Source organism: Peromyscus eremicus, chromosome 2, assembly GCF_949786415.1.
Source record: "Peromyscus eremicus chromosome 2, PerEre_H2_v1, whole genome shotgun sequence".
NCBI lineage: Eukaryota > Metazoa > Chordata > Mammalia > Rodentia > Cricetidae > Peromyscus > Peromyscus eremicus.
The window spans coordinates 115,256,858-115,283,851 of NC_081417.1; the positions used below are offsets into that span (position 1 = coordinate 115,256,858).

Genomic DNA, 26,994 nt, shown 5'->3' on the forward strand with positions numbered 1-26,994 from the left:
TCGATCGATCCTTAGCAGATTTCTCCTAGTAACAATGTAGTGAACACACTACATTCTCCCTAAAAGAAAGGTACAAAAGCTAAGGATATTGGTTCCTTTTTATTTCTTTGTGATTGTATTTCAGTCATAAATATGTAATGCTTATAAAAACTTCTAAAATCTATTAAATCACTGAGAAATTTTTTCGAGATTCTATGATTTGGTTTTTATCCATCTAATATGCATTTATTTATATGTATAGGTACACACAAAATTAGGTGCAAAATACAGGGTCCTTTTTCTTAACCCTAATTTTCCCTTCAAGCGGTTACTAAAAGTTTTGCAGCTTCTCACAGTAAACCTCTGTTGTTACCTGCATGTCATTGTAACTAAGGACCTGGCTGAAGCCATTTTAGGGCAGATTTAGTTTGGCTCATGGCTCCATCGTAAAGCGAGACATGGCAGAGCATCACTAGACCTGGTGGCAGGAGCTTATGGTACATTCACACGGTGGAGGACAGGAAGCCAAATACATGGGGCTAAAAAGGGGTACATATATAACCTTCAAAAGCTCACTCCTTGTCACCTGCTTTGCCAGCCAGTCCCTACCTCCTAAAGGCCCCACAGCCTCTAAACCAGCACCCCAAGTTGGGAACCAATACCAAAACACAAACCTGTGGAGATATTTCAGATCCAAACCATAATATCTATTATACTCACTTCAGATGTTCTTTCCTATTTGCCAGTTTGAGACAGGGTCTCACTATGTAGTCCTGGCTGGCCTCAAACTCACAGATATTCACCTGCCTCTGCCTCTCTCCAGTGCTGAGATTAAAGGTGTATGCCACCATGCCCAGATAGGATATTTTGTAAGCCATTCGCTGACATTTAAAAACATCATGCAGAGTAGGGCCTGCTAGAGTATGATACAAATTTATGGTGTGTTTGATTTCCATGGACAGAACCTACTTTTTTAACTTAACAAATATGACCTGAAAACTCCTATGCACATGTCTGTACATTTTTACAATACTGTAGTGGTGGTTATATAACAGTATTGAACCAGCCAGTCCACTCCAAGTCAACACTCAGATTCTTCTACTTTCTCACGACATTTAAAGTGCTGAGCGGGACCGAATTGTAGCTTGAGTTTTCCTGCCTGGCCCACAGTCAGGGCAAATCTCTCTCACCTGCCAGTCCCACAGCCACTCAGATCCAACCAAGTAAACACAGAGACTTATATTGGTTACAAACTGTATGGCCATGGCAGGCTTCTTGCTAACTGTTCTTACAGCTTAAATTAATCCATTTCCATTAATCTATACCTTGCCACATGGCTCGTGGCTTACCAGGATCTTCACATGCGGCTTGTCATGGTGGCAGCTGGCAGTGTCTCTCTGACTCAGCCTTCCACTTCCCAGCTTTATTCTCCTCCTTGCCCCGTCTATACTTCCTGCCTAGCCAACGGCCAATCAGTGTTTTATTGATTAATTAGCAACACATTTGCCATACATCCCACAGCACCGAATGTTTGGCCTGACCAACTTGTACCCGTTGACGTGTGAACCTTATCCTGAAAGCCATCCTTCAGTTTCTAGAAAATCATCCTGCACTGTTTGCCATCACTGCTGAGGTCTTCTCACTCGTCTCCTGGGGTTCCTTCTCCTTTTCTCTTCAGCATCTGTGGCTTTTTGTTCCACCTCCTCAGTTCCTCACAGCTTCTGAGGTGAGCTCAAACCTCCAGCCCCAGCCCACTGCTGAGGGCACTGACTGAGTAATCATCACTTCATCCCTGGGAGATTGTCTCTTCATGGTTCCCTTTTGACTTTCATGCTACACACACACACACACACACACACAGAGAGAGAGAGAGAGAGAGAGAGAGAGAGAGAGAGAGAGAGAGAGAGAGAGAGAGAGAGAGAGCGCGAGAGTTGCTTTGGGGAGTCAGTTTATTTCACTTCATGTAATGTCTCCAGTTACATTCAACTTCCTGAACAGCCGGGCGGTGGTGGCGCATGCCTTTAATCCCAGCACTCGGGAGGCAGAGACAGGTGGATCTCTGTGAGTTCGAGGCCAGCCTGGGCTACAGAGTGAGTTCCAAGACAAGCTCCAAAGCTACACAGAGAAACCCTGTCTCGAAAAACCAAAAAAAAAAAAAAAAAAAACAACTTCCTGAACATACAATTTCGTTCATTATGGCTGAATAAAGTTCTACTGTGTATGTGTCTGTATGTGATACACATTTCCTTTACTCATCCGCTGCTAGCTGCCCATGCTTGTTCCATTTCCTAGTTACTGTGATAACATAGCAGTAACTGTGGATGTGCAAGTATCCCTGTGGAATGTTGACTTACAGTGTTTCAGGTATATAATAGAGTGGTTATAACTGGTCATATGACTTCCTTGAGTACCTCTAATGCTGATTTCCATAGTGAGTGCACTATGTATAAGAGTTCCTCTTTGAGGGCTGGAGAGATGACTCAATGGTAAGAGCACTGGCTGCTGTTCCAGAGAACCCAGGTTCAATTCCCAGCACCCACATGATACCTCACAACCATCTCTAACTTCAGTTCCGGGGGATGTGACTCCCTCCTTCTAAACTTTGAGGGAAGCAGACAGACATGTGTACAAATAAAACATTCGGGTCCAGCCGGGCATCAGTGGCGCACACCTTTAATCCCAGCACTCGGGAGGCAGAGCCAGGCGGATCTCTGTGAGTTCGAGGCCAGCCTGGGCTACCAAGTGAGTTCCAGGAAAAGGCGCAAAGCTACACAGAGAAACCCTGTCTCGAAAAAACAAAAACAAACAAACAAACAAAAAAAATTCGGGTCCATAAAATAAATCTAAGAAGAAAAAGTTATGAGATCTCTTCAATTAAAAAAAAAGTTCTTCCTTCCCCACATCCTAACCAGCATTTGTTTTGTTTTCTTTATGATAGCCATTCTAAGTGGGGTAAGACATAATTTAAAAGCAGTTTTAATTTGCATTTCCCTGGTGGCTAAGGATGTTGAACGCTTTTTCAAACATTTAGTCCTCTTAATTGCCACATTGACTGTGACACCCTCCTATTGTCCTCTGTCATTGAAGGGACATTTGGCTCCGGTCCTGAGCATCTTCCCTCTCCTCTTCTCTGGGTATCTGTGATCTCCTTTTCTCCCCTCTCTCTTCTGTTGTTCCCACCGGAACTGAAGATCTCCACCTCTCCTCTAGAGGAACCATTAGTTAACGCCTCCCCGAATGTTTCCTGGGTCTGTGTCCTCTTTCAAGACATCTCGCACACATACTAAATGTTTTGAAAACACTGGCTCAAGCTCCCCTTCTCAGACTTCTTAGGTGCTCCCCATTTCCTCCGAGATGGGTGGGAGTCTTTCACCCTCATCTTCAGCCCCTTCTTCCTAGACCTGTGAGCTCCAGCCTTAGCAAATCCCTCTCGAGTCTTTAAGCCCCTCAGCTCCTTCAGTTCCTGTCACTCCTGGGTGCTTTTGTTCATGATACTAGTCTGCTTCCAAGACAAGATGTGCCCTCTGTCACATCTAAAACAGCGCTCGGTTCTGAAGGACCCGCTCCTTTGCTACCTCATGTGACAGTCCTGGAGAAGTGAGGTTTGTGTAGCCATAGCATGTTCGGTTTCCTGGGATGTCAACTCGCGGTAGAGCGGTGCAGCTCTTGAGGACAAGAAGGGAAGCCGAATTGTGCTGTGTGGGACCGTAGGTGTCTTTACGGCTGCAGCGGTGACTTTTGCCAACCCCAGGGCACCATGGAAGACAGGGTGCCTTCAAAGTAATGTTGCTTCAGTTGCCACTTTTTCTTCTAAGTTCACTTGAGTGTTTGTTCTCACTACAGAATGTTAAGTTTTTATCCTGGACAGCTCCTTGACTCTGTTCTTCTTGTATGCTAAGTACCCAATGCAATACCTTTCCTATAACAGTACCACAATGCAATACCTTTTCTATAACAGGTACACAAATTAATCCTTGTTGAACGGAAGGAGCTAGGGTTATCTGTGTCCTTGTTTTTTCATCTTTATAGCAGAGATCATAGTTACCGTTATATTGCTATAAAGGGACACCATGACCAGGGCAGCTTACATCCTGGCATCAGGCAAAGAGAGGAAGAGAGAGACTGGGTCTGGCATGGCTTTTTGAACCTCAAAGCCCACCCCCCAACTCCTCCTCCAACAAAGCCACACCTCCCATCCCTTCCTAAACAGCACACCAATTGGGAACCAAACATTCAAATTTATGAGCCTATGGGAGGCCATTCTTATTCCAACACCATGGTAGGATAACCAAGGCTTTTGAAGAACTTCCGTGGGAAATGACTGTGATTTCTTCTCAGGTCTGACTGGTTTCCAGGGCTTAACAGACAACCTGCGCAGAGAAATGTCTTACCATCTATATAAAAGTGACCCAGATTACCCAGATGAGTAATCACATTCACAAAATGTACTCAAGAAAAGCCATTGTTTCTTCGTCATCCCCTTCTGTAGATGACAGTCCAGAAAAGTCAGCTCATATAAACTGAAATAGCAAGTGACTAACCATTGTAGCCCAGCGAATGGCCTTCCTGCTCTAGAATGCCAATGTTGAGATGTTTCTCAGACTCTCCCCATGGCCTGATATTTGAAATACCTTGTGTGTAAAACCAAGTCTGTGATCTCCCTACTCACCCCCATCTCTCTGGCCCATTTTTCAAAACTCAGTAAAGAGCAGCTTTGTTACCTAAGCCTGAGATCCAGAAATAGCCTCAGCCCCCACCCCCTGCTCCTTTGTAAAGACTTCTCATAGGTGACAGTTTTATGTCAGGAGCATTACTAGACTTCAAAGTTTGTGGTCTCGGAGAACTCATATTCTTGTTCATGTTAATATTGTTGGGAAAGAGGACAGGAGAAAAACCAGCAGTCAGGAACAAAGGCTGGAGCATGTGACCCAGGACCCAGCTCCAAACCAGGTATTAAAAGATAACAGGAATCATCCAGGTGATGGTGAGGAGCTTGTGGCACATTCCAGAAACAAAACATGTGCAGCCAAGATGGATCCTTGTTTCTAGGGTTGCTGGGCCATATTTTATAGATTATATCAGAGGAGCTTGGGTTAGGTTTGGGTTGGTTTTTAATTTATTATTGCTATTATTACTATTTATTATTATTATTATTATTATTATTATTATTATTATTATCAACTTTGAAGCCAAGCAACTGGCAGGCTTAAGTGTGAGAAGATGGGAGCTTTGTGGAAAATGAGAAGGAAAAGCTAGGCATAGACAATTAAATTGACCTTGGAAGGGGACCTGGCCAGTGCTGGAAGATTGACAGGCTCAGTGAAGACTTCTCATTGAGGTTGCCTGACTGAGAAAAGTAGATTCTGTGACAATTGAGGGTACAGGAAGATCCCACTAATGTCAACTAATGTGTTTTCTTAAAGTGAATCAGTCTAGGAAAACTAAATAACCAGATGAGATAACAGAGAATAATGTCTGATTATTTGCCCCAATCACAGCTACTCTCTAGAATCCCAGTAGGTAGCCTGTTTAAAACAAACAGAAACCATTATGAGCTCCAGACCCAGGGATTCAGAACACTGGCATGGGAAAGGTTGGGACCCTGTAGGTTTCAGAATTTGGTGGTGGCAATCATCCAGGCTTGAGAACTATGTTTTTGTTACTTTGATGTTATTCCTCCCATGAATGCTAGAGAACACTCAGGCTTTGGGGTCCTCTGGGAGTCTCTATGGGAGAGGAAGGAAGAAGAAGGGACATTCCCGAGTTTGGACTGACCCGAGCTTTATTATAGTTCTCTAAGTCTCAAATGAGTTAAGGACAGACTGGTTGGTTTTTGTTTTGTTTTGTTTTTTCATTATATAGTTAACTAGAAAAAAAAATCTAACTTGGAACAGAATCAGGTTTGAGTGTGTCCTTTTCTTGATATTGGGCTAAAACACATGGGAGGAGATAGGAAAGGATTATAGAGTTGACTGTAGAACCAAGCTTAGGCAGCCGACATTAACTGGGTTAGAATGATCTGTGGAGTGGCAAGATCATTAGGATCCATAGTCTGAGTCCCATTCAGAGTTCAAGGCTGAAGTCACTCTTGACTTCCTGAATCATTCAGCTGTCAATAAGGATAAAGGAATCTCTTTAGTGAACCTCCATATTCTGTCTTCTTTTAGCAAATATATACTTGGAACTTTAACCTCTGCATGTTTGGGTTTCTAGAATGATAAATAAAACCTACCTCATAGGGTTGTTGGATGAAAGAATTGAGGTATCATATGCAAAAGAATTATTAAGTACCTATGCATAGCCAGGCACTTAATATACTTGCCCTCCTAGAGCTGCATAAACAGAACTTGGGTCCCTGATAGAGACCATGGTCAAACAGTACTCAGATGTCAGGGGTGGGAGCTGGAGAGGTGTGATCAGGTATAATGACCAATGCCAGAAGTTTTATTTGGAGTCCTTGAAACATTCATTTGTTTTATTACTTTCCAAATGTTTGCTATTTCACAGGCTGTTACTGAGGCCCACTATGTAAATTCTGGTCTGTCTAGGAAGCCTATGCATCCTTGTGTCTCTGAGCTGTGTGCTAAGACAGCTCTTCTGTTTTCTATTTGGCCTGCCATGGGAAGTAGGGACCTGGTGTATTTGACTGGATAGTGCTGAGTAAGTATAAGAAAACCTAGAGTTTGTTAGGTAGGAGACAAGCTTTCCATTATGAGGACTTTCTTTTTGTACTTGAAGCTGTTGGGTAATATCATTGAACAGACAAAAGTTAGAGTCTCTTGAGTGTTTTGTAATCCATGTCTTTCCTAATTCATTGGAAACTGATAGGAATTAGGACAGGGTTTGTTTGTTTGTTTGTTTGTTTGTTTGTTTGTTTTTAGCTGCAGAGATTGGTGGTAGATAGCCCAGTTAAATGGAATAGTCAAATATGAAGGAAATATTTGAAGGCCAGAGAATCTGGGCTCCATATGTTATAGTGATTTATAGGAAGTCACTGCTGTCTATGCTGGTGACCTTGAGACTCAGTAAATGAGAAACAAGGAACACCTGAAAAGGGAAAGGTGTGGTTTTTCAGCTCCTTATCTGACAACAGTTTGTATGCTGTGGTTAAAAAAAAAAGAGCCAGCTGGGTATCATGGCACACACCTTTAATCATAGCACTTGGAGGCAGAGGCAGGTGGTCTCTGAGTCAAGGCAGCATGATCTACAGTGAGTTCCAGGACAGCCAGAGTTGCATGATAGAGAGACCCTGTCTTCAAAAAGACCAAAAAAAAAAAAAAAGAAAAGAAAAGAAAAAAAGAAAAACAAACCATTGGCTATTTCAAAATGGTTTGTCTTTGCTTAGAATTGTGTAGACATGTAAAAAGATGTCAACTTTGTAAAAGTCCTTCCACAGCTAGTGACAGAGTCTATAGTATTCCAGAGTACATGCTTCCATTTCATGATATTTGTTTGTTTGTTTGCATTTTGTAGTGCAAAAATCAGGTAGCTCCTGCATTCAGGGTCCTTACCAGGTAGGATGCCTTGGGCAAGAATGTGCTAGCATACTGGAGACCCCACCCGGGGTGTTTCTCTCCACTGAACCCTCTCCTGTGTTCACACGGCCACAAGCAGAAAAGCTGCCCTTCATGTGATTACATGAGGCAGGTTCAGTAAAGATTTGAAAGGCAGGAGGGTGGGAAGAAAGTAAGGAGACTCAGTAGATCCACTGCTCAGAACTCAACCTCCTAGATTTAGGAACTAAGTGGCCCTGGTAAAACTTTCTCACCTGCCACTGATTTTGTTTTCTCCTTGTAAAAGGACATTATTTGAATTTATAAAAGGCTTTGTTATAACTAAAAATGTCTAGAACATTGTCCAACCCATTATTATGATTTTTATTTTAACTCTCGTCTCTCTTGTCACTGATTGTCAACTGGAGTTGGACTAACAACCCCACATCTTATTGGTCTTTTATTATGAGCTTCTGACTGTTTAGTTTTTAAAAGCATTTTGATCTTCTCTGAGATACTGTAATCTCTTGTCAACCCAAACGAAGACCAATACTAATTTAGGAAGCAATGAGAACCCGGGTGTGTTCCCGCCTGTATATGCCACTGTAGAAGTTGTTTTGTCTTTCCATTTGTTTTTATCAACTTGATGCAAGCTAGAGGCTAGAATCATCAGGGAAGAGGGAACATCAGGGGAGGAACTGCTTCTGTAAGAAGAGCTTACAGGCAGGCCTAAGGCACTTACTTCTCCATTAGTGATTGATATGGGAGGGCCCCGCCCATTGTGGGTGGTGCCACCCTTGGGTGGCACTCTTGGGTGCTACAGGAAAGCAGGCTGAACAAGCCATGGAGGGCAAGCCAGTAAGCAGCACTCCTTCATGGTCTCTGCTTCAGGTCCTGCCTCCAGGTTCCTGCCTTGTTTGACTCAATAATGTACTGTGATCCCTGTGTGTAACACAAATAAACTCTTCCCTGTCCAAGATGCTTTTGGTCCTGGTCTTTATCACAGCGATAGAAAAAAAAAAATGTACTAGTGTCGAAGTACATCTTCATCATAGTGGTCACGGAAGAAATCTGATAGAGAAACCTGTGTAAGTAAGTTTCTAAAGAGCATATTTTGTCTTAGAATCAGGACTTTTAATCTTTTTTTGCCCACAAACCTATACCCACTCAAGAAGCTCTTGGGTAGAAATATGGTATTCGTGAATTTGGATGTTAAATAAATGAGCTTTATTTTATTGGCTTCTAATTTAATATTACATCAAGGTAACAGTTCAACTGTATTTGCCATACTGGTGATTTAACAATCACCAGAGAAATCCTGGCTATTTCTTATCTTTCATAATGATTGATAAAGATGTTTTAGGAAAACAAATTATGGAAGTCATTGGACTGTGCTAGTCTACTTTCTTACTATAGCTAAATACTCAAGACAGGCCCAGATAGAAAGATATTTTGTTTTAATTCACAGTGCTAGTCCATGTGTGGGGTTATTGCTGGTGATGGCCTTCCCTCAGCAAACACCTAAAGCAACACAGGGTGTCACATGGCAAGGGACAGGAAATGTTTGTGTGTGTCTTTATCTGCTAGTGTCTCTCTCTCTATCCTGTTTACACAGCCACCAATATTCAATTATAGTGGTCTACCCTAAGGATCTGAACTAATCCTGATTACCTCCAAAGGGCTCTTACTCCTGAATCCCATAGTTGGATTGAATTTCTACCTTCACATGGCACCATGGGGATTGAATTTCAACACATGAACTCTTGGGAGAGTTACTCAAACTATAACGCAGAAAGGAAGCTATTGTCGAGAGACACTCACGACCCTCCCTTTGACTCTAAGACTTTTGAAGCAATAGGCCGGTCCCAAGAAATTGTAGTAATCTCATGCTGGGATCCTGGTGCCAGCCAGCTCAAAGGAGAGCTTGTCTCCTGGAAAGAGATGTAGTACAGCACTAACAACTGATCAGACAATTTGCTGAAGAGATGAGCCAAGTTAAAGGTGATATTCAGGACCACACCTTGACAAGGACTGCTTAACCATGCATATCCTTTGCCTCCTATTTAAACCTAAATGTCATGTTAGGATCTGGAAGATGAACCTAGGAAAGTCACTGGGCATCTCTCTTCCTCTTCCCAAAGGACCATTGAATCTCCTATGGTGTCTTTGACTTTGGTTATTTAATTGGCCTATTTGATGTAAAGTAGCCAAACCTAGTTTGTTAAGGGCTGTCAGGGCCAAGACTCTATCCCTAACTATGCTACCAATTGCTTCCAAATTGTAACAAAGACCTACTACTAAACTCTTCTAAATGCATAAGGAAAGAAGTATCTAGATTGCTCTGAACCTGTATTTTGAAAATTGTCTCATTGAGAAAGAAATGTGAATTTCTGTCTACCTTGAAGTTGATTGCCCAACCCTGAACTTATGACTTTTATAAAAAAAATTAATATTTTTTATGTGTATGAGTGTTTGCCTGCGTGTATGTCTCTGTACCATATTTGTGCAGTGCCCTCAGAGGCCAGAAGGTGATGAGACCCCTGAGACTAGAGTTACAGATGGTTGTAGGCAGTTTTATCCAAATGCGTCTCACCCCTAGGCTTGGTTCCTACATTTCCAAGCTTTGGGTATTACTTCTATCATTACCTTATTTCTTGATGAAATGAGAGGACACTTCTTCATGTGAGACCACAGCCACGTTGACTCCCACAGTCGAGCAGCTGGGACTTAGTTGTCTCCATTTTGCTCATCTAAATATTTTAATTAGATATTTTAATATAGCTAGTACAATGTCCACTGATACCATCTCAATCACTAGAAAGTAAAAATACTAATCTTTCCCCCTTTTTCATTTCTCTCCATTTTCTGTATACTTTTTAAAAAGTAGCTAGAAATTTGTTTTTATTTTTCTGTTCATTTTATTTATTTGTTTGTTTGTTTGTTTATTGAGACAGGGTCTCACCATGTAGCCCTGACTGGCCTTGAACTTATAGAGATCTGCTTACTTCTGCCTCTCAAGTGCTGGTGTTAGAGCAGTGTGCTGCAACACCCAGCTGGAAATTTGTTCTTTTGTAAGTTCACAGTCTCCAGCTCACAGTGGTCCAACTTACTATTTTTTGACTTTTTGGTAGTACAAAAGGGCTAGCCATTCTGGAGAAATCATACCTTGAACTTTACATTTCTATCTTTTCCTGGGCTGTGGATATGTAGCATGAGACATGATGCTGGGCAGCAGCAGGGATTGGCAGATGCTCGGTCAGCTGACGACCCCAACAGCATGTAGTCTATATGCTATAGAGTGAACTGTATTGCCAGGGTCTTCACATTCCATCCAATTTCCATGAAGTGCATATCTATGATATTTTCAACACTTTAGCATAAAATGAGCTTTATCTTGATTTTGCCCAACAATAAGTTAATACAAGTGTTCTAAGTACATTCAAGATAGGCTCCTCTTGATTGTAGACCATAAATGCGTTTTTAGCTTAGGATATTTTCAGTTTGTGGGCTAACCCGATTGTAAGTCGAGCAACGGTATTTCCCTTCTGTTGACCATCATGATTTGCCTCTTTTCCCTTCTGGTTTCTAAAGGGAATTTGTGAACACTTTTTCCAAATCCATCACTTTACAGTTGAAAAAGCTGGAATCTCACAGGGGACAGCAATGAGGCACTTAGCCAAGCCACAGATCACATGTCCTAAGAGTGTTTACTTTTTTAAAAAGGGAGGGGAGAATTGGACTGTGGTAGGCTCTGGGAATGTGACAGACAAACTGATATTGGTTCCCACCCTGGTGTCACAGCTCCTCAGATGGGCAAGGTTAAAGGACCAGCTATAAAAATGTCACACAGAACATTGTCAGGTTTTGCTGAGAGGCACAATATTGGATATGAAGATGCTGGCTGGAGGTCATCAAGGAACGGCCTCTGAGAAGTGGAAATTTAAAGCAGAATTGGAAGGATAAGGAAGAACTGACTGGATGGAGGAAAGTGTTATCCAGGACTGAGGATGACCTTGGAAGAGGGCATGGCACATTTGTGGGGGTCAGAGCATTAGCTCTGATGTCCAGTGCTGCACACGGAAGGCCTGGAGAGAAGGGAGGGTCGGGCTAGCCAGGGCCTTTCTGAGTTTGGATTTAACAGTAGATGCAAGACATCAGGAAACCTTTGAAAGCAGGGTGTGCCGTACATCTCAGAGAGATGCTTTTGGATACCCCCGGAGAATAATTTTAAGGTCAGATAGTTTGCCAGACTTAAAAGATGGGACCCTAATCCTGTGGCTTCTCATTGTGGGTCCATTCTGTGTCATCAGAGTCTTCCTGTAAGAAATGAGTACCAGCATGAATTGGATAGAAGTGCAGTGGAGGGCTGGGCCCATGTCCAAGCAGCTGGCGTAGTCCTCCCCACGTTAGCGTTGAAAGAAGGGTTAAGGTTCACATCACTAACCTGTGGTAAATTCCCAGAAGGATTAAGATCTGTCTATTGTGTAGCTTCTCAGTCAGGTAGAAACTCCCTCTCTTATCTCAACTGCTCCAGATATTGTCTAATGTCGCCTTGAGCTGTTCGTGCTGCGATTGTTTACCAAGCTTCCTCCCCCACAGCTCGTGTCTACACTGTCTCCCCGCTAAGCCAGCCCGTGGGTCAGCGGCAAACACCATGACGTTGGTTTCCAGCTAGTACGCGTCAGTTGTAATGGTTCAACAGTTTGTTTCTTCTTATTTCTTATTTCAATTATAAAATCATTTTTGGTATATCTCATCAATTTATTTATATCCTCTAGTTACCAAGTAATACAACTTAGTATTTTAAGAAACACTTCACATGTATGTATTTATTCTGCCTCTAGAGAAATACCCAGCGTGCTTTTTATCTGGTGACTACTAATTCATACGTGTTTCCTTTAACTTCCAACTACCTATACTTTGTCTTAGTTTGTTTTATTTTAAAGATTTAAAGTGTGTGTGTGTGTGTGTGTCTGTGAACGCAGGGGCCTTCAGAGTCCAGAGGTATCACATCCTGGCATTACAGGCAGTTGTAAGCCAGCTGATGTGCATTCTGGGAACCCGACTCAGGTCCTTTGGGGAACAGTACATGCTCTTCACCACTGAGTCATCCCTCCAGCTCCTGTTTTAATTTCTTTGATTTTTGTAGTTGCCTCACACTGTAGTCCAGGCTAGCCTCCAGCTCAGGTTCGTCGTGTCTCTCCCTCCCACAGGCCGGGGTCAATCTTGTAGTTCTTGATTTACACAAGTGCTGTAGTGCTGGAAAGAGCAAAGGCTTTAGATCCAAGTGTTTTCCAGATCAAGCAACAGTAGCCTTAACCTTGGATATTTGAGTAAGTTAGTGTTGCCTCTGTAGCATGGGATTAAAAGTGCATGCTCACAGTTTGATGATGAAAACTTGCACACAGTGTGTGAAACTTCTGTGTGAAGTACCATAGCTTGTTCTATTAGCAAAATAGCTTAACTGAAGTATAATTGATATCCAATAACTCTCATGTTTAACATGTTCAATTTATACGTTTGACATGACTAAGGACCTCCCGCATTATCCTATGAATAAGCTTTTAATATCCATTTACCTGTCAATTTCTGAGCTGGTTTTTGGTTTTTGTGTTTTGTTTGCTTATTTGTCTTGGGACTGTTTTTGTTTGTTTGTTTGTTTGTTTGTTTGTTTTAGATAAAGCTTTTTTCTCTTATTTTTGAGATTATAATAATTTCATCATTTCTCCCTTTTGGTATTAGATAACACATCTGTGTGTTCATCCTGAGAAAGACTATTTCTTGCACTCAACATTCCCTAGTTGCCCGTAGTCCTTTATGTAGGGTTGAGGCCGTGTGGGCTGTCCTCTGTCCACTTTAACATGTCTGTTGTTGTCCTTGTCCGGCTTATGTTTAGACAGTCATGTTGGTGAGAGACTTCACGTGTGTAGCTTCTGATGATACTGGGAGACACAATCTCACAGCAAACTCCCTAACCCTCAGGCTCTTACAATTTTTCTGCCTCTTCTTCCACAATGTTCCCTGAGCTGTAGGTGTGATAGTGTTTTCTAGATGCATCCATTAGGACTGTGCTCCACAACCCTGTATTTTGATTGGTTGTGCTTTTCAGTGGTCTCCATCTGGTGCAGAGAAGTTTCCTTGAGGAGGGTTGAAGATTACACTTCTCTTTGATTATAAGGGGAAAGTTTAGAAAGTAGTTCGGGATGGTACTGATTTAAGTGATAGTTGGAGGTTCTCCTCAAGATCCATGGCTTCACCAGCCCTGATTAATTAACTGGGTTTCTAGTACCAGGCATGGTTTTTCTCTTGTTAAGTGGGTCTTAAGAACAATAACAGAGCTGTTGGTTACTGCCAAGGTATGCATGCCACGACTGCATCTTTAGGGACATGGTGCCATGCCATTGTTGTGACTTATCAGTGTCTTAGCTGGGCAGGACTGTTGGTTGTTTCTCTCCTTTATAAGTTGCATTGCATCTTCTGGAGCCATGAAAACTAGTCCTCAGGAGACATTCATTCCAGCTCACAGCCCTCTGAGCCCTATTTCTGAAGTGCATGGTGTCTTCAGCAATAGGAACTTACCTTCCACCTCTGGAGTGTCTTAGTTAAGGTTGCTATTGCTGTGATGAAACACCATAACCAAAGCAACTTGGAGAGGAAAGGGTTTATTTGGTTTACACTTCCTTATCATCATCTAAGGAAGTCAGAACAGGAACTCAAACAGGGCAGGAACCTGGAGGCAGGAGTTGATGCAGAGGCCATGGATGGGGTGCTGCTTACTGGCTTGCTTGCTCAGCCTATTTTTCCTATAGAACCCAGGACCACCAGCCCAGAGATGGCACCACTCACAATGGGCTGGGCCCTCCCCCATCAATCACTCATTAAGAAAATTCCTTCCAGCCAGATCTTTGTTTGTTTGTTTGTTTGTTTGTTTGTTTGTTTTTCAAGACAGGGTTTATCTGTGTAGCTTTGCGCCTTTCCTGGATCTCTCTCTGTAGACCAGGCTGGCCTCGAACTCACAGAGATCCGCCTGCCTCTGCCTCCTGAGTGCTGGGATTAAAGGCGTGCGCCACCACTACCCGGCTCCAGCCAGATCATATGGATGCATTTTCTCAATTGAGGTTCCCTCCTTTCAGATAACTCTAGCTTGTGTCAAGTTGACATAAAACTAGCCAGCTCAGGGGGTAGCCAAAGGCAACAGCAGTAGACTTTATATTTGGAGAGTTTCTTGGACAACCTGGCCAACAGCTCAAAAGAGGGCTTCTCATGCCTGGTGTTGGTTTTTCTTGGACCTGGGTGGGGGGGTCCTCTGGCTCTTGGAGGGAATATTTTCAGCCCAGATGAGAAAATTTCACTTAAACTCTATATGTATATTTCCCCAGAGAACTACATATATTTTGGGTTGTTTATTTATTTATTTTTGAGATAAACAGTTAATAGTATGAGGTGGTTTTATTTGCAAACTTTCTCGACAAAGCAGTCATGCATGAAGGAGAGAGTTGGCTGCCTTTGTAAAGCGTATTTAAAATGGTTGATGCTTCCCTACTGAGTTAGTCAGAATACTTCGTTTATTTGGGCTTTAGAATTAGTAGAAAGTGAGCCTTTAGAGTTTATACAACAGAAGTGTAGATCACATCAACCTGTGTGCTGCAGGTAGTTCTCAGAGAACATGTGCCTGAATAGGGAGCCAGCCCTCCAGGATCTTAGATCTAGGAATATAGTCTACAATTTACCTTAACAGTAGTCATGCTGATTGTAAGATGTCAAAAGATAACTCCCTTCCTCCAACCCTAGGACTTCAGAGCACACTGTGTCTTCAAGCTTGGGTGCCAACTTCTGTGAAGAATATTGATTTATTGCTGCCTTCAGTGTGTGTGTGTGTGTGTGTGTGTGTGTGTGTGTGTATCTGTCTGTGTCTATATCTATGTCTGTGTGTGTGTGTGTGTGTGTGTGTGTGTGTGTGTGTGTGTGGTGTGCAGAGTGATACAGACAGATGCAAACATGCCTGTTAATGGTTTGAAGCCAAATACCATGCATCCTGGGCCAGTAGTTTGGGCCCAGCTTTTTCCTGGACGTTTTCCAACACCCTTGAGGAAAGAGAAAGAAGTAGGTAGGCCCGTGTATTGAGTTAGATACCACCTCAAGTGGCCAGAGCATGTAACTGATACAGGAATGGGTTGCCATCCCAGTTAATAAGGCTCTCTTCACCTCTGCATCTAGGCCAGAGAGGGGCCTGCTTAGCTACACATGCTCCATGTTGATGGATTACTTCTAGGTCCTGGGGGTCTCATTACCTTCATATTCATCTTCCTCTGCTAGTACCAGATAATGGATGAAATTTAATCATATGCCAAAGGACTCCCGAGAAGGAGAATTTGAGAACCCTTGCCTGTTACACTCAGTGCAAGAATGATTGTGAGGATCCAGAATGATCTTTTGTGGTGAGACTAAATGTATCACGCACTGTATGACTTCTGATTTATTTTTAAAACATTCCCGGTCCCATTGGCTCCCTTTTAATAGTTTCCTAGAGCCTGTTTATTGTTACAGATGTTACTTTTAAATGAGGTCATCGAGCTTTCCTTTACTTCCAAAGGCAGTGTTTGCCTTTTTATTGCAGGGGTTGGCAGGGCTGGCCTGGAGAACAGTGCAAATATGAGATCAAGGTTAAGGCTTCAGACCCCAGGAGGCGAGGAGAGAAGAGGCCTTTCTGTGTCTGCACACACTCACATCAGCCAGACACCACCAGAGAGCATGCTCACTCCATCCAGGGGATGACCTTAACAAGGGCGCATTGCCTGGCAAGAGGCAGGAGACAGACATCATGATCTCAGACTGGCTGGAGTCACGTGCCCTTCTTGTTCAAAGTAAAACCTCAGGCATGTCACAGGAACTCTCTGAGCCCATTTCATTATGTGCCTTAGAGATAATAACTTTTATTGCTTGGATTGCGGGGGCAGGGGAGGGCTGCCTTATGGCTCCTTCGCAAATATGTGGAGGTGGTGGGGAAATGAAAAACTGGTAATTGCTAAAAAATACACACATTTGGAAATGCACCGAATCCTGCATGTCGTATATTTTGCATGGCTTTGGGGGAGAACCACTGACAAAATATGGCTTGCCAGTGATTTTTGTAAATATGCTCTGATTGGCTCACAGCCGAACTTGATCAGGTCCATGCCTGTGGCGGCCTTCTTGCTGTACTAGCAGAAGGAGTTTTGTCAGATGGTATGATCTGAAAAGCCAGAATTTCTCCTACATGTCCTTCAACAGAAGTTTCACACCACTATTCCCAACTGGAAAACTGTGCTGGGACTGGGAGGTGGTCCTTCAAACCCTGGGGGGGAATGGGCATGTGTGGGAATTTGAACATTCCTGCATGTCTGTGGCTTCCTGCCATTCTGGTTTAATTCCAGTACCTGAAACCTTCTGCATGCTAAGGTTGACTTGCTGAGGTTGGAATGAAATGGCAGAAATTCATTAGCACAGAGTTCCTGTTGGGCAACCCCTGCTCCGTGTTGCTAGACTGGAACCTTATTTCCCTTTACATAAAAATGGTCCTTGGGAATCCCTGGGTATATATTCCTGGAAGGAGGTTAGCTGACCAGCAGCACCTTGTGGCTTTTTAAAGGCACAATCACATCAAAAGTGAATTTCAGTGTAAAATAAGCCGTTTACTGACCGATGTCGTGATCTTTCTCTGTGTTTTGAGTGTTTCCAGTGACAGGTGGGAACAGCTCTGATGCCAGACTGTGTCTCTACATGCCAGCAAGAAAGATGAAACTGACATTTTAACATTGATTGTGTATTTTAATTGCTGTCTTGTTTGTTAACTCAGTCCTGGGAGAGCATATTGCCAGTGGCAGGAGGATGTATGCAAAGTAGGTAAAACTTTAAACATGATAAATCTCACTCAGAAAGAGACTGGAGCCAACTAGATTTTACTCTGGGTTCTACTTTGTTCATGACAACCAGAGATGATATGTGCATATATACTCTACCCTGTGCACAAATGATATGTGCTTGTATATTACCATATGCACAGATAATATGTGCTTATGTACCCTACCCTATACACAGATGATATGTGCTTATATATTATCATATGCACAGATATGTGCTTATGTACTCTACCCTATACACAGATGATATGTGCTTATATATTACCATATGCATAGATGATATGTGCTTATGTACTCTACCTTATACACAGATATGTGCTTATATATTACCATAAGCACAGATAATATATGCTTATGTACTCTACCCTATACACAGATGATATATGCTTATGTACTCTACCCTATACACAGATGATATGTGCTTATATACTCTACCCTATGCACAGATGATATGTGCTTATACAATTACCATGTAGAGAGGTAATATGTGCTTATGTACTCTACCCTATACACAAATGATATGTGCTTATATATAATCATATGCACAGATGATATGTGCTTATATACTCTACCCTATACACAGATGATATGTGTTTATACAATTACCATATAGATAGATAATATGTGCTTATATACTCTACCCTATGCACAGATATGTGCTTATACAATTACCATATAGATAGGTAATATGTGCTTATATACTCTACCCTATGCACAGATGATATGTGCTTATACAATTACCATGTAGATAGGTAATATGTGCTTATATACTCTACCCTATGCACAGATATGTGTTTATACAATTACCATATAGATAGGTAATATGTGCTTATATACTCTACCCTATATATAGATGATATGCCCTTATACACTCTACTCTGTGCACAGCTGATATGTGCTTATACACCATTCCTATGATACATTGGAGAGCTGACCTTGGCCTCTGGCTTCCTGTCTTGCTAGGTCAACATTTGCAAGGTGATACTACTACTCTATTCTCATGCTCCCATCCTTCCACACAGGTTACAATTTGGGATGCCATTTTAAGCAAACCCAAATGCAAAAATCCATTGTGATGTATACAGGACAGCTTGCATTACACATGGTAGGTAGGAGGTACTCTCATCCAGTGCTTGTGGCCAACCCCATCTCATAACCTGGTAGATCTTCCCTGTCCTTCGATAGCATCCCTAAACCTCATCGAAGCTGCTCATCAGATATTGTGCTAATTAATCAGTAAAGGGGTCAGTGTGTATTTCTGATCTCCCTCAATGAGTTTGTCCCAGGCAAAGCACAGGTTGGTTCTTTTGATCTCTGGCCTTCCATTCTGCCAAGCCATTCCATTCTCATGACAGGCCAAGAACAAAGGGAGAAGGGCTGATCCAAGTCTAGTGGACATCAGGACCACAGATACAACAGTGACCTAGAGGCAAGAGCACTTGAGAGCTGAAGCAAGAGCTTCCTGTGTCAGATGGGAATTTAGTCCAGCCAGCATACAGAAGCATCCTGTCAGGCCAGCCACAGGGCTGAGTGTTAAAGAGACAGAGCAGACCGGCAACTGGCCTTCTTCATGAAGTTCTCAAAGAAGGGAAGCCTTCATGTGGTTGCCTTGTTATGCCTTTGGAGTGCCCAGGTACTATTGCCCCCAATTGTCCTGCCAGTCTTCCCATCTCCATTTCAGAACCTTAATAGCCCTTGATGTTAGGAATGGCATACAAGCATCATATTGTAATTAGCTCGCCCTTTTGTGTTTGATACTGGATTGTTGACTGAAGAATATGAGAGTCAGAAGAGCTGTGTTGGAGACACCTTTCCACCTGCCAGATGTGGGTTTACATAGATTCAGGAAATACTCACTAGATGCTGTGTATTCATGGCTCCAGGCTCTGAAGGGCCACATTGCTGCTTGTATGCACTTGAAATGGTATCTGGAGGGAACAGCGTATGAGCTGTGCCTCCACAGATAGGTACAAGCGTGGTAAATAAAAACAAAATTTGCTGGACTTATGAAAGCACCGGGAACCATCTTTCTTTAAGCTCTCATTTCCTCATTTGCAACATGGAAATTAGACTACAGGTTTAATTTGATCATGCACATGTTAAATGCAACACCCTGGGAACTCCGCTACTAAAGAGGTGACATCTACCATTGTTATCAGAGTCACAGCTCAGCTAGAGAAACAAATCCTTATCTGAGCCACGTGGTCGTTCAGAGCTATGGTATACAGAGCTGTGTGTATGCTGGGTAGGTCACAGCTCAGGCGTTCCTGTTCTCTGCCGTTTCCCACACCCCTCCTTCCACAGCGCTGCTTCGAGCTCTGTTTCTGTCTCTCATTCTGCTGGCATGTTGGTGACTACAGTAAGATGGGCTTTTGCTCATCTTGATGGAGGCCGCAGTGCACGAAGCAGGGATCCGTGCATGGTCAAATGTGCAGTAAAGTACTGAATTGTTACAGAAGTGAGTAAAAAGGCATAATGGCCCCAAGAAGGGAGCGGATGCTGATTGTGAGAAGAGCAAAACAACTTTCGGAAGCTCCGCATGGTGACACTGGCAACCCCAGCATTCAGGAGCTCGGGCAGAAGGAAGGATTGTGAGTTCGAGGACAGCCTGAACTACATGGTGAATTTGATGACAGCCTAGATTACACAGCACGATCTTGCCAATAATAATAATCATAGTAATAGGAACAACACAGAACACTTTGAGAGCTAGAGGATAGGTCAGTGAGAAATGCACTTGGCTGTAAAGGCATGAGGCCTGGAGGAGAATCCCCAGAGCTCACATAGATCCAAGCACAGTAGCTGCATCTATAATCTTGGTGAAAAGAGGGAAGGGTGAAGCTCTCAGGCCAGCTAGTATGGCATGCACAGTGGCAAACACCAAAAAGGGGACCTTGTTTCAAAACAAGGCAGAAGGCAAGGACCAACACCCAAGGTTGATTTCTGACTTCTACCCAGGAGCCCTGACGTGTGTACACAATACATCACATACATGCACATGCACGCACGCAGGCACCCCCACAGATTGTTTTGTTGTTGTTTAGTTTTTTAATATTTTTTGAGACAGGGTTTCTCTGTAGCCCTGGCTGCCCAGGAACTCACCCTGTAGACCAGGCTGGCCTATTCACAGGATTTTTTGTTTGTTTTTTTGGTTTTTTGTTTTTTTTGAGACAGGGTTTCTCTGTGTAGCTTTGAAGCCTATCCTGGAACTCGCTTCACAGGATGTTTTTTAAGGGGCAGAAAGAAAATGTTTTGTAGAAAATTTACAACCTTCTATCTGGTGGGATTTCTTCATACTACAAGCAGTTTATGCAAAACAGATGCCTGAAGAGCCATGCATGCACACACCTGTGGTCTCTGTGGTTATATTTCATTTTCTTCCTCTTCCAGTTCTTGCAGACAACCTGAAATCCAACCCTGGAATCAAGTGGCAGTATTTCAGCTCGGAAGAAGGAATTTTCACTGTCTTCCCAGCACACAAGTTCCGGTGTAAGGGCAGCTATGAGCACCGCAGTCGGTATGCTGACTTCCTGCAGAGGTCACTTGTTGCTGATGGCCATCTGCATGGCGGGGTGGGCTGTGACTCTGGGTAGAGAACTTACCCAGTCTGGGCCGGACCCTAGACTTCAACCTCAGCAGTGAGTTCCACACACGGTTCTGCCCCAAGCCGTTCAGAAATTTTTCCTTGCTGGAAAACGTCTACATTTGATGCAGACGGACGTGCCTACGCTAGGGCGGAGTGATGATATAAGGCCCAGAGCTTTCCTGCAGCTGTCTATCACACCAAGCAGAGCAGTGGGAAGGAAAGACAATGGCTTGCTGCATTTACTGTTCTGTCCCGTGAACATCTTTGTTGAAATAGACATGGCGGCACTTTCTCCACAGCTCGACCATAGAGCATAAAGATGTAATTGCCCTAAAGTTTGTGGCTGACTTTCCTTTCTGGGACAATAGGTTTGGTATGACACTTTTGAAGTTTACATGCACACTTCAGCCACTGCAAGCTCTAAGGTTACTCACAGAGCTTTGGATTATCTGGCCTTTCTCGCACCAAAATCACTTGGTTGTACCATGTAGCCAGAGGGAAAGGCCTGGTAAGATCATTTGTAAAACAAGGCTCATCAATTTCCAGAAGCGCCTAGGCAAAGATGGACTCCTTTGAGCCCCAACAGGTTCCCTTGGCAGTGCCAAGTGTGTAGTGCCTGGAGCTAGTGGGAGATGCCTATTCTCCATGGCCTTCCCCAAACAATGACCAAAGTATCCCTTCATCCTTCCTTCAGATTGTATCCAGGATTTTTCCCAAAGTCGGGGGAGGAGAGGAAGGAAGGAGAGGAAATTGTTATTATTTGTATGGCTTTTCTTCCATTCTATCCCTAGATATTCTGGTATAGTTATATGCCATGAAGACTGGACCAGAAATCATGGCTTTGGTGTCTAGTTCAGTGGTTCTCAACACCCCTAGTGCAGGGACCCTTTACTATAGCTCCTCATTTGTGGTGACCTCAGCTATAAAATTTATTTTTGTTGCTACCTCATAACTGCAATTTTGCTACTGTCATGAATCATAACGTGGATATCTGTGGTTTCCAATGGTCTTCGGCAACCCCCATGAAAGGGTCAGTCAACACCCCCACACATACTCAAAGGGTCGCGAGACCCACAGGTTGAGAACCACCGGACTAGTTGGGGGAAGCAAAGATTGACATTTCCCCCTGAGGAAACCAATTAAATGGCCCGCTGCCTCAGCTCGTGAGAGGGAGGGCGGGCAGGGTCTCGTCACTATTCAGCCTTCACCTGCAAGTTCCAGCTCGAGCCTGCCTAGAATGAGGCTGACTCTTTGGCTGCGTGGCCATGTTTCGCGCCGCATAGATTGCCAGTCCTGCCTCTTAACTTGTCTTCACTGGTTGCCTTTGCAAACTCTACAACCTGTTGAAGACTCCAGTGGGGTTCAGAGCACAGCCCCATGAGAAAGGGACCAGTCAAGCTCTGAGGTTGCCTCCCAGTTTATCCATGGAACGTACAAGGCTTTTTATACGTCCCCCCAAAGCCACTTTAGATAAAGCTGCTGGGCTCTTCATTGGGTGAATTCAGTTAGAACAAAGGCAGGACATCATTTTAAGGAAAATCCTCTCCCCTAGTTAAAAGAACACGCACGCACGCACGCACGCACGCACGCACGCACGCACACAAGGAACATCCGACCTGGTGTCAGTGTAGGGCTGGTCAGGAGGTCGTACTGTTCTGTTCCTGGTTCATCCCGAGGCCACCTGCCCTGGTCTCTTTATCTCATCTCCCTGCCGGCTCCGTGGTACTGACTGGGGAACTGCTAAGGTAGTCTCAATACAAGACTTTTGACTTGCCAACAGCTAGTGTAAATCTGGCCAGATTTTAAGGGTTTTTGGTACTTGGTCTACATTTCTTGTGCCCAGGCTTTTGTGACTCACGGGCAGGTCACATTTCACAGAAAATTCTAGTTTTAAAGGTGTCAATAATGGACGGGATTCTCTTGAGGCCGGTTTGCTTTCTGAAACCACCCCTAATTTGTTCCAGGTTTAAAATGAGTAGAGAGCTCATTAACCCTCTTCTTACCACCCCTCCTGGTCCACGTAGGGGCGGAGGCTGCTTTGATCAGAGGCATTTCTCCTCCTCCATGGCTTCTGCATTCCCCTCTTTCTTCACGTTGGCCAACAAGCCCCGGGCAGAAAGAGTGGTTGTTGCAGGTTTAGACAAATTTTGATCACATGGTCTGACATGCTCGGCTCAGGAGACTTTTGGCGGCTGGCCTGTATGAGTTGCTGAGACAGAGAGAGGAAAGGAAGGCTCCCTGAACCAGGGGTGTATGTATGTGAAGAGAAAGGCCAACCTACCATCTAGAACTGCCCAGCATATGCCCAGGTCACAGGCTAGCTTACTGCTAGCAAAACATTGTCTGTATGTCTGCAAGACAGAAGCCAACACTAGCAGGTGGGCCTTGTTCTCCCTTTGGACCAAGTCTCTAGAGCCTGAGGGGCCAGCAGTTCACTCCCCAAAGCAGAATGAGTGAGTGGAAAGCCTGAGCCTGTAGAGGTGAGCGGGGACTTTCAAGTGTGTGGAAAAAGTCAGCCTCTCAGAAGGTGTGCTCTAGTCTTTAAAGTCAGAATTTCACGGTCCTGTTCTTTTCAATGCCCCTCCCCCTTCCATTCTGAACTCACTTCCACCTGTGCTACTCCCTAGAAGAACCCACACACCCCAGGGAGCCCACACATCTGTAGTGTTCACAGCTGTATTAAGACCCTTTTCCTTTCTCCAGGCCCATATATGTCTCTACTGTTCGGCCGCAGTCCAAGCACATAGTCGTGATCCTAGACCATGGGGCCTCAGTCACTGACACCCAGCTCCAGATTGCCAAGGATGCTGCTCAGGTCATTCTCCGTGCCATTGATGAACATGATAAGGTGATTATTATCCCAGTGTCCCTTTGGGGCATGAAAGCTGTCTTGAATATTTCCAACACTTATTTTTGTTTTATTATATTCAGTCAGATGCATCATAGTGCCATCTCTGTCACCGGTGGACCAGATGACACCAGTGTGCCCATACCATTGTCATGTAGCCCGAGTGTTGTGACCTTTCCATCACCAAAGACCTTTTCTTACTAACCTCATCATTGAAAATGCACAGAGACCACACCACTCCCTACGCTGGTCTCCAGTATGAAAACCAAGATGGGCTGCTTTTGCCATCATTTTTTTCTGCATGAATTTAGGGATGTTTTTGTTGTTGTTTTAAGTATTATATGCAAACACTGTACTGCTACTTCATTTTGGCTCAAAGGCCTGATTCTTGGGTTCTCTTCTTTCCAAATTCTTTTCCAATTTGACAGGTTGGTGACTTCAGGCATTTATTTTTAAACTCAGAACCTGTTCTACAGGCCTTCTCCCAAGTGAGGCTTTCCTGCTACCTGAACATCCAAGCCTGGGCCCTGTGGCTGAAGCAGGAGAACTATGTGAAGCCAAAAGTTTGCAGTCAACCTTAATAACATGAGGAAGACTTTGCCTCAAACAAACAAAATCAAACTTTAAATAGTAGAGGAAAAAGTCATCAAGGGTTCTTTCTGTCCTCCAGATTTCTGTGTTGACTGTGGCAGACGCCGTCAGGACCTGCTCTCTGGACCAGTGCTATAAAACATACCTATCCCCGGCCACCAGTGAGACAAAAAGGAAAATGTCCACATTTGTTAGCAGTGTCAAGCCTTCTGACAGCCCTACCCAGCATGCAGTGGGGTTTCACAGAGCATTCCAGCTGATTCGAAGCACCAGCAATAACACTCGGTTCCAAGCAAGTAAGTGTACTTATGAGAGATGGCCACAGTAATGGGTTGCGGAGTTTAAAACTAGAGGGGAAACTTTCCAATTGATTTCAGATGAAATTATCATGTGCTATCTCCATGGCCATCTAATGAGTGTTCTCATCTTTTCCATCTTACCACGGTCAGTCTGGGGGACTCCTAGACTCCCAGAGCCTCCTTCCTGCCCCTTTATTAAGAACACATCCTCACTTATTTCCCAAGGGAATAGCCACATCCTCTTTAATGTTAATTGTTAGATTTGCCTCCCTGTGGGCTTGGGGCAGTTCCGTGCTGGTGTGCATGTGCTCCGGAGGGGGCAACAAGGATTCTTGCCTTGATCCCTCTCTTTTCTAACCAGCTGTCATTTAGATGAGCACACCCTTCCCATGTACAAAGGCACTCTAATTTAATTTCCGTGTGTTAGAGAAAAATCTGGAATAAGGATGCATGCTAAAGGAAAGGAAAGAGTAGTTGAAACAGGACTTGCTTTGAAACTTCTCAAAGGATTCTTTTATTTCTCTTTTTACACTTAAAAATCTGTAGCCATTATTTAAAAAATGTAATGCATCCTGTTTTGGGTTGGGTTTTGCTTGCTTGCTTTTCTTCCTTTCTTTCTTCCTTCCTTCCTTTCTTTCTTTCTTTCTTTCTTTCTTTCTTTCTTTCTTTCTTTCTTTCTTTCTTAATATAGGGTCTTACTATATAGCCCAGCCTGGTCTCCAACTTTCCATCCTCCTGCCTCTGCCTCTGGAGTGCTAGTATTACCCAATTTACTATATACTATTAAAATAAATTTAAAGAATATATTTTAAGCCTTGGGCAAGTGGTCCTGGATTGTTTTTTCAAAAAGCAAGTGGAGCAAGGCAGCCAGTAAGCCATGTTCCTTTATGTGATTAGTCCCTGCCTCCAGGTTCCTGCTGTAAGATAAAATCAACCCTTTCCTTCCAAGTTGCCCATGTTTCCCACAGCCACAGAACACTAACTAGTTAAGCTAGCTAGCTGGTCACTGTCCCTCACCAGAAGGTTTCTCTCTGCTTCACTCTTGAGTTATTGACCTGTCATGGGGGTTTCTGTCCAGTTTTGATTTCTCTCAAATAAAGGAGAGACATGGTAAGCTCGCATGGCAAACCCAGATGCCTGCAGCATGGAGGCAGCTAGAGAGATGCTCCTGAGCATCCCCTGGAGATGTGGGAATGGTAGAGGAGCTTGCCTCACCGGGGCGGGCGGCACTAGCATGGTCATATCCTCTGATTCAAGAGAAGGCAGAGATCTGGATTTCCTCTGTGAAGTCTGCATTTTCAAGTGTTCTTGTTTTTCTTATTTTAAAACCTTATTAACCCTGTTCTCACAGAGCTCTCTGTACTACTCCTTGGCAGGAAACCTGGTTTCATAGGGGGCGTTCTCCTGTGTTTTTGTTTGTTTGTTTGTATTGTAGTTGGTTTCTTATGCTGGCAAACAAAAGCATGATGAGAAGACTGGCCATCAAAAAGTTGAGCAGCTTTCCCTAGCACAGGTCTGAAAATGCCCAGAGAAGTTTTTTCTTTTTTTTTCTTTTAGTTCGAATAAGATGTTTCCAAAGGTTAGCTTGCAGTCCCCCACTCTATTGGCAGTTCAGGAGAAAAAGAACCCAACTTGGTTTGTTAGGGAAAGGCTTCAGGAATGTCCACTGTCCACATTGTGATGCCAGGTTTTGTGGTGGTCCAAACGACATGGCCTGGAGGTTGAGTATTTGAGTCTTGGATTTCACCTCTGAACCTTTTCTGACCTTGTAAAGGTGGGAAGAGCAATTGAACTGCCCATAATTGGTCTAGTCTGTGACGTGGGTATGACAATGTGACCCAGGATTGCTTCATAACTGTTCAGCAACTTTAGCTGTCATTATTCTGTCCCATCCCCTACGAGCCCTCCAGCCCCAGCTCATTTACAGCAGTGAGACTTACCCTATAGGATTACTGTAAGGATTACCTGGTAACGAGAGGGAAGCCTCCACCCACATCAGGACCGGATAAACAGAAGCCAGACTTTACCATGTTTTGTAGCTTTGCATTCATTTATCTTGTACTAATCAGAATCTAAAACTTTCATCCACAGTGCAGTCCTTTTTCACTGCCTTGGTAGATCCATAAGGAATACCATTAACCTTTTAGGTTGTTTCTTCTGTGTTTGTTTGGGTGTAGTGTTTGGGAAATCATCTCATAGCAAGAGGAGGAGGATTTCAAGGGTAGATCTGATTGTATGGACAGGGCTCAAATTTGAATTGATTTTTCCTCTGATATTATTTCCAAGACATGCTAGTTAC

The 26,994-nt window shown here is 43.6% G+C and overlaps 1 protein-coding gene across 1 annotated transcript in view; it reads left to right on the forward strand.

Moving 5' to 3' along the window:
• Cachd1 (cache domain containing 1) overlaps window positions 1-26,994 on the forward strand; it is a 227,314-nt gene that overhangs the window by 148,144 nt on the left and 52,176 nt on the right. The window contains exons 5-7 of the mRNA XM_059254575.1: window positions 20,762-20,888; window positions 23,661-23,805; window positions 24,476-24,692. Coding sequence (XP_059110558.1) covers window positions 20,762-20,888; window positions 23,661-23,805; window positions 24,476-24,692 — 489 coding nt within the window. The remainder of the gene's footprint in view (window positions 1-20,761; window positions 20,889-23,660; window positions 23,806-24,475; window positions 24,693-26,994) is intronic.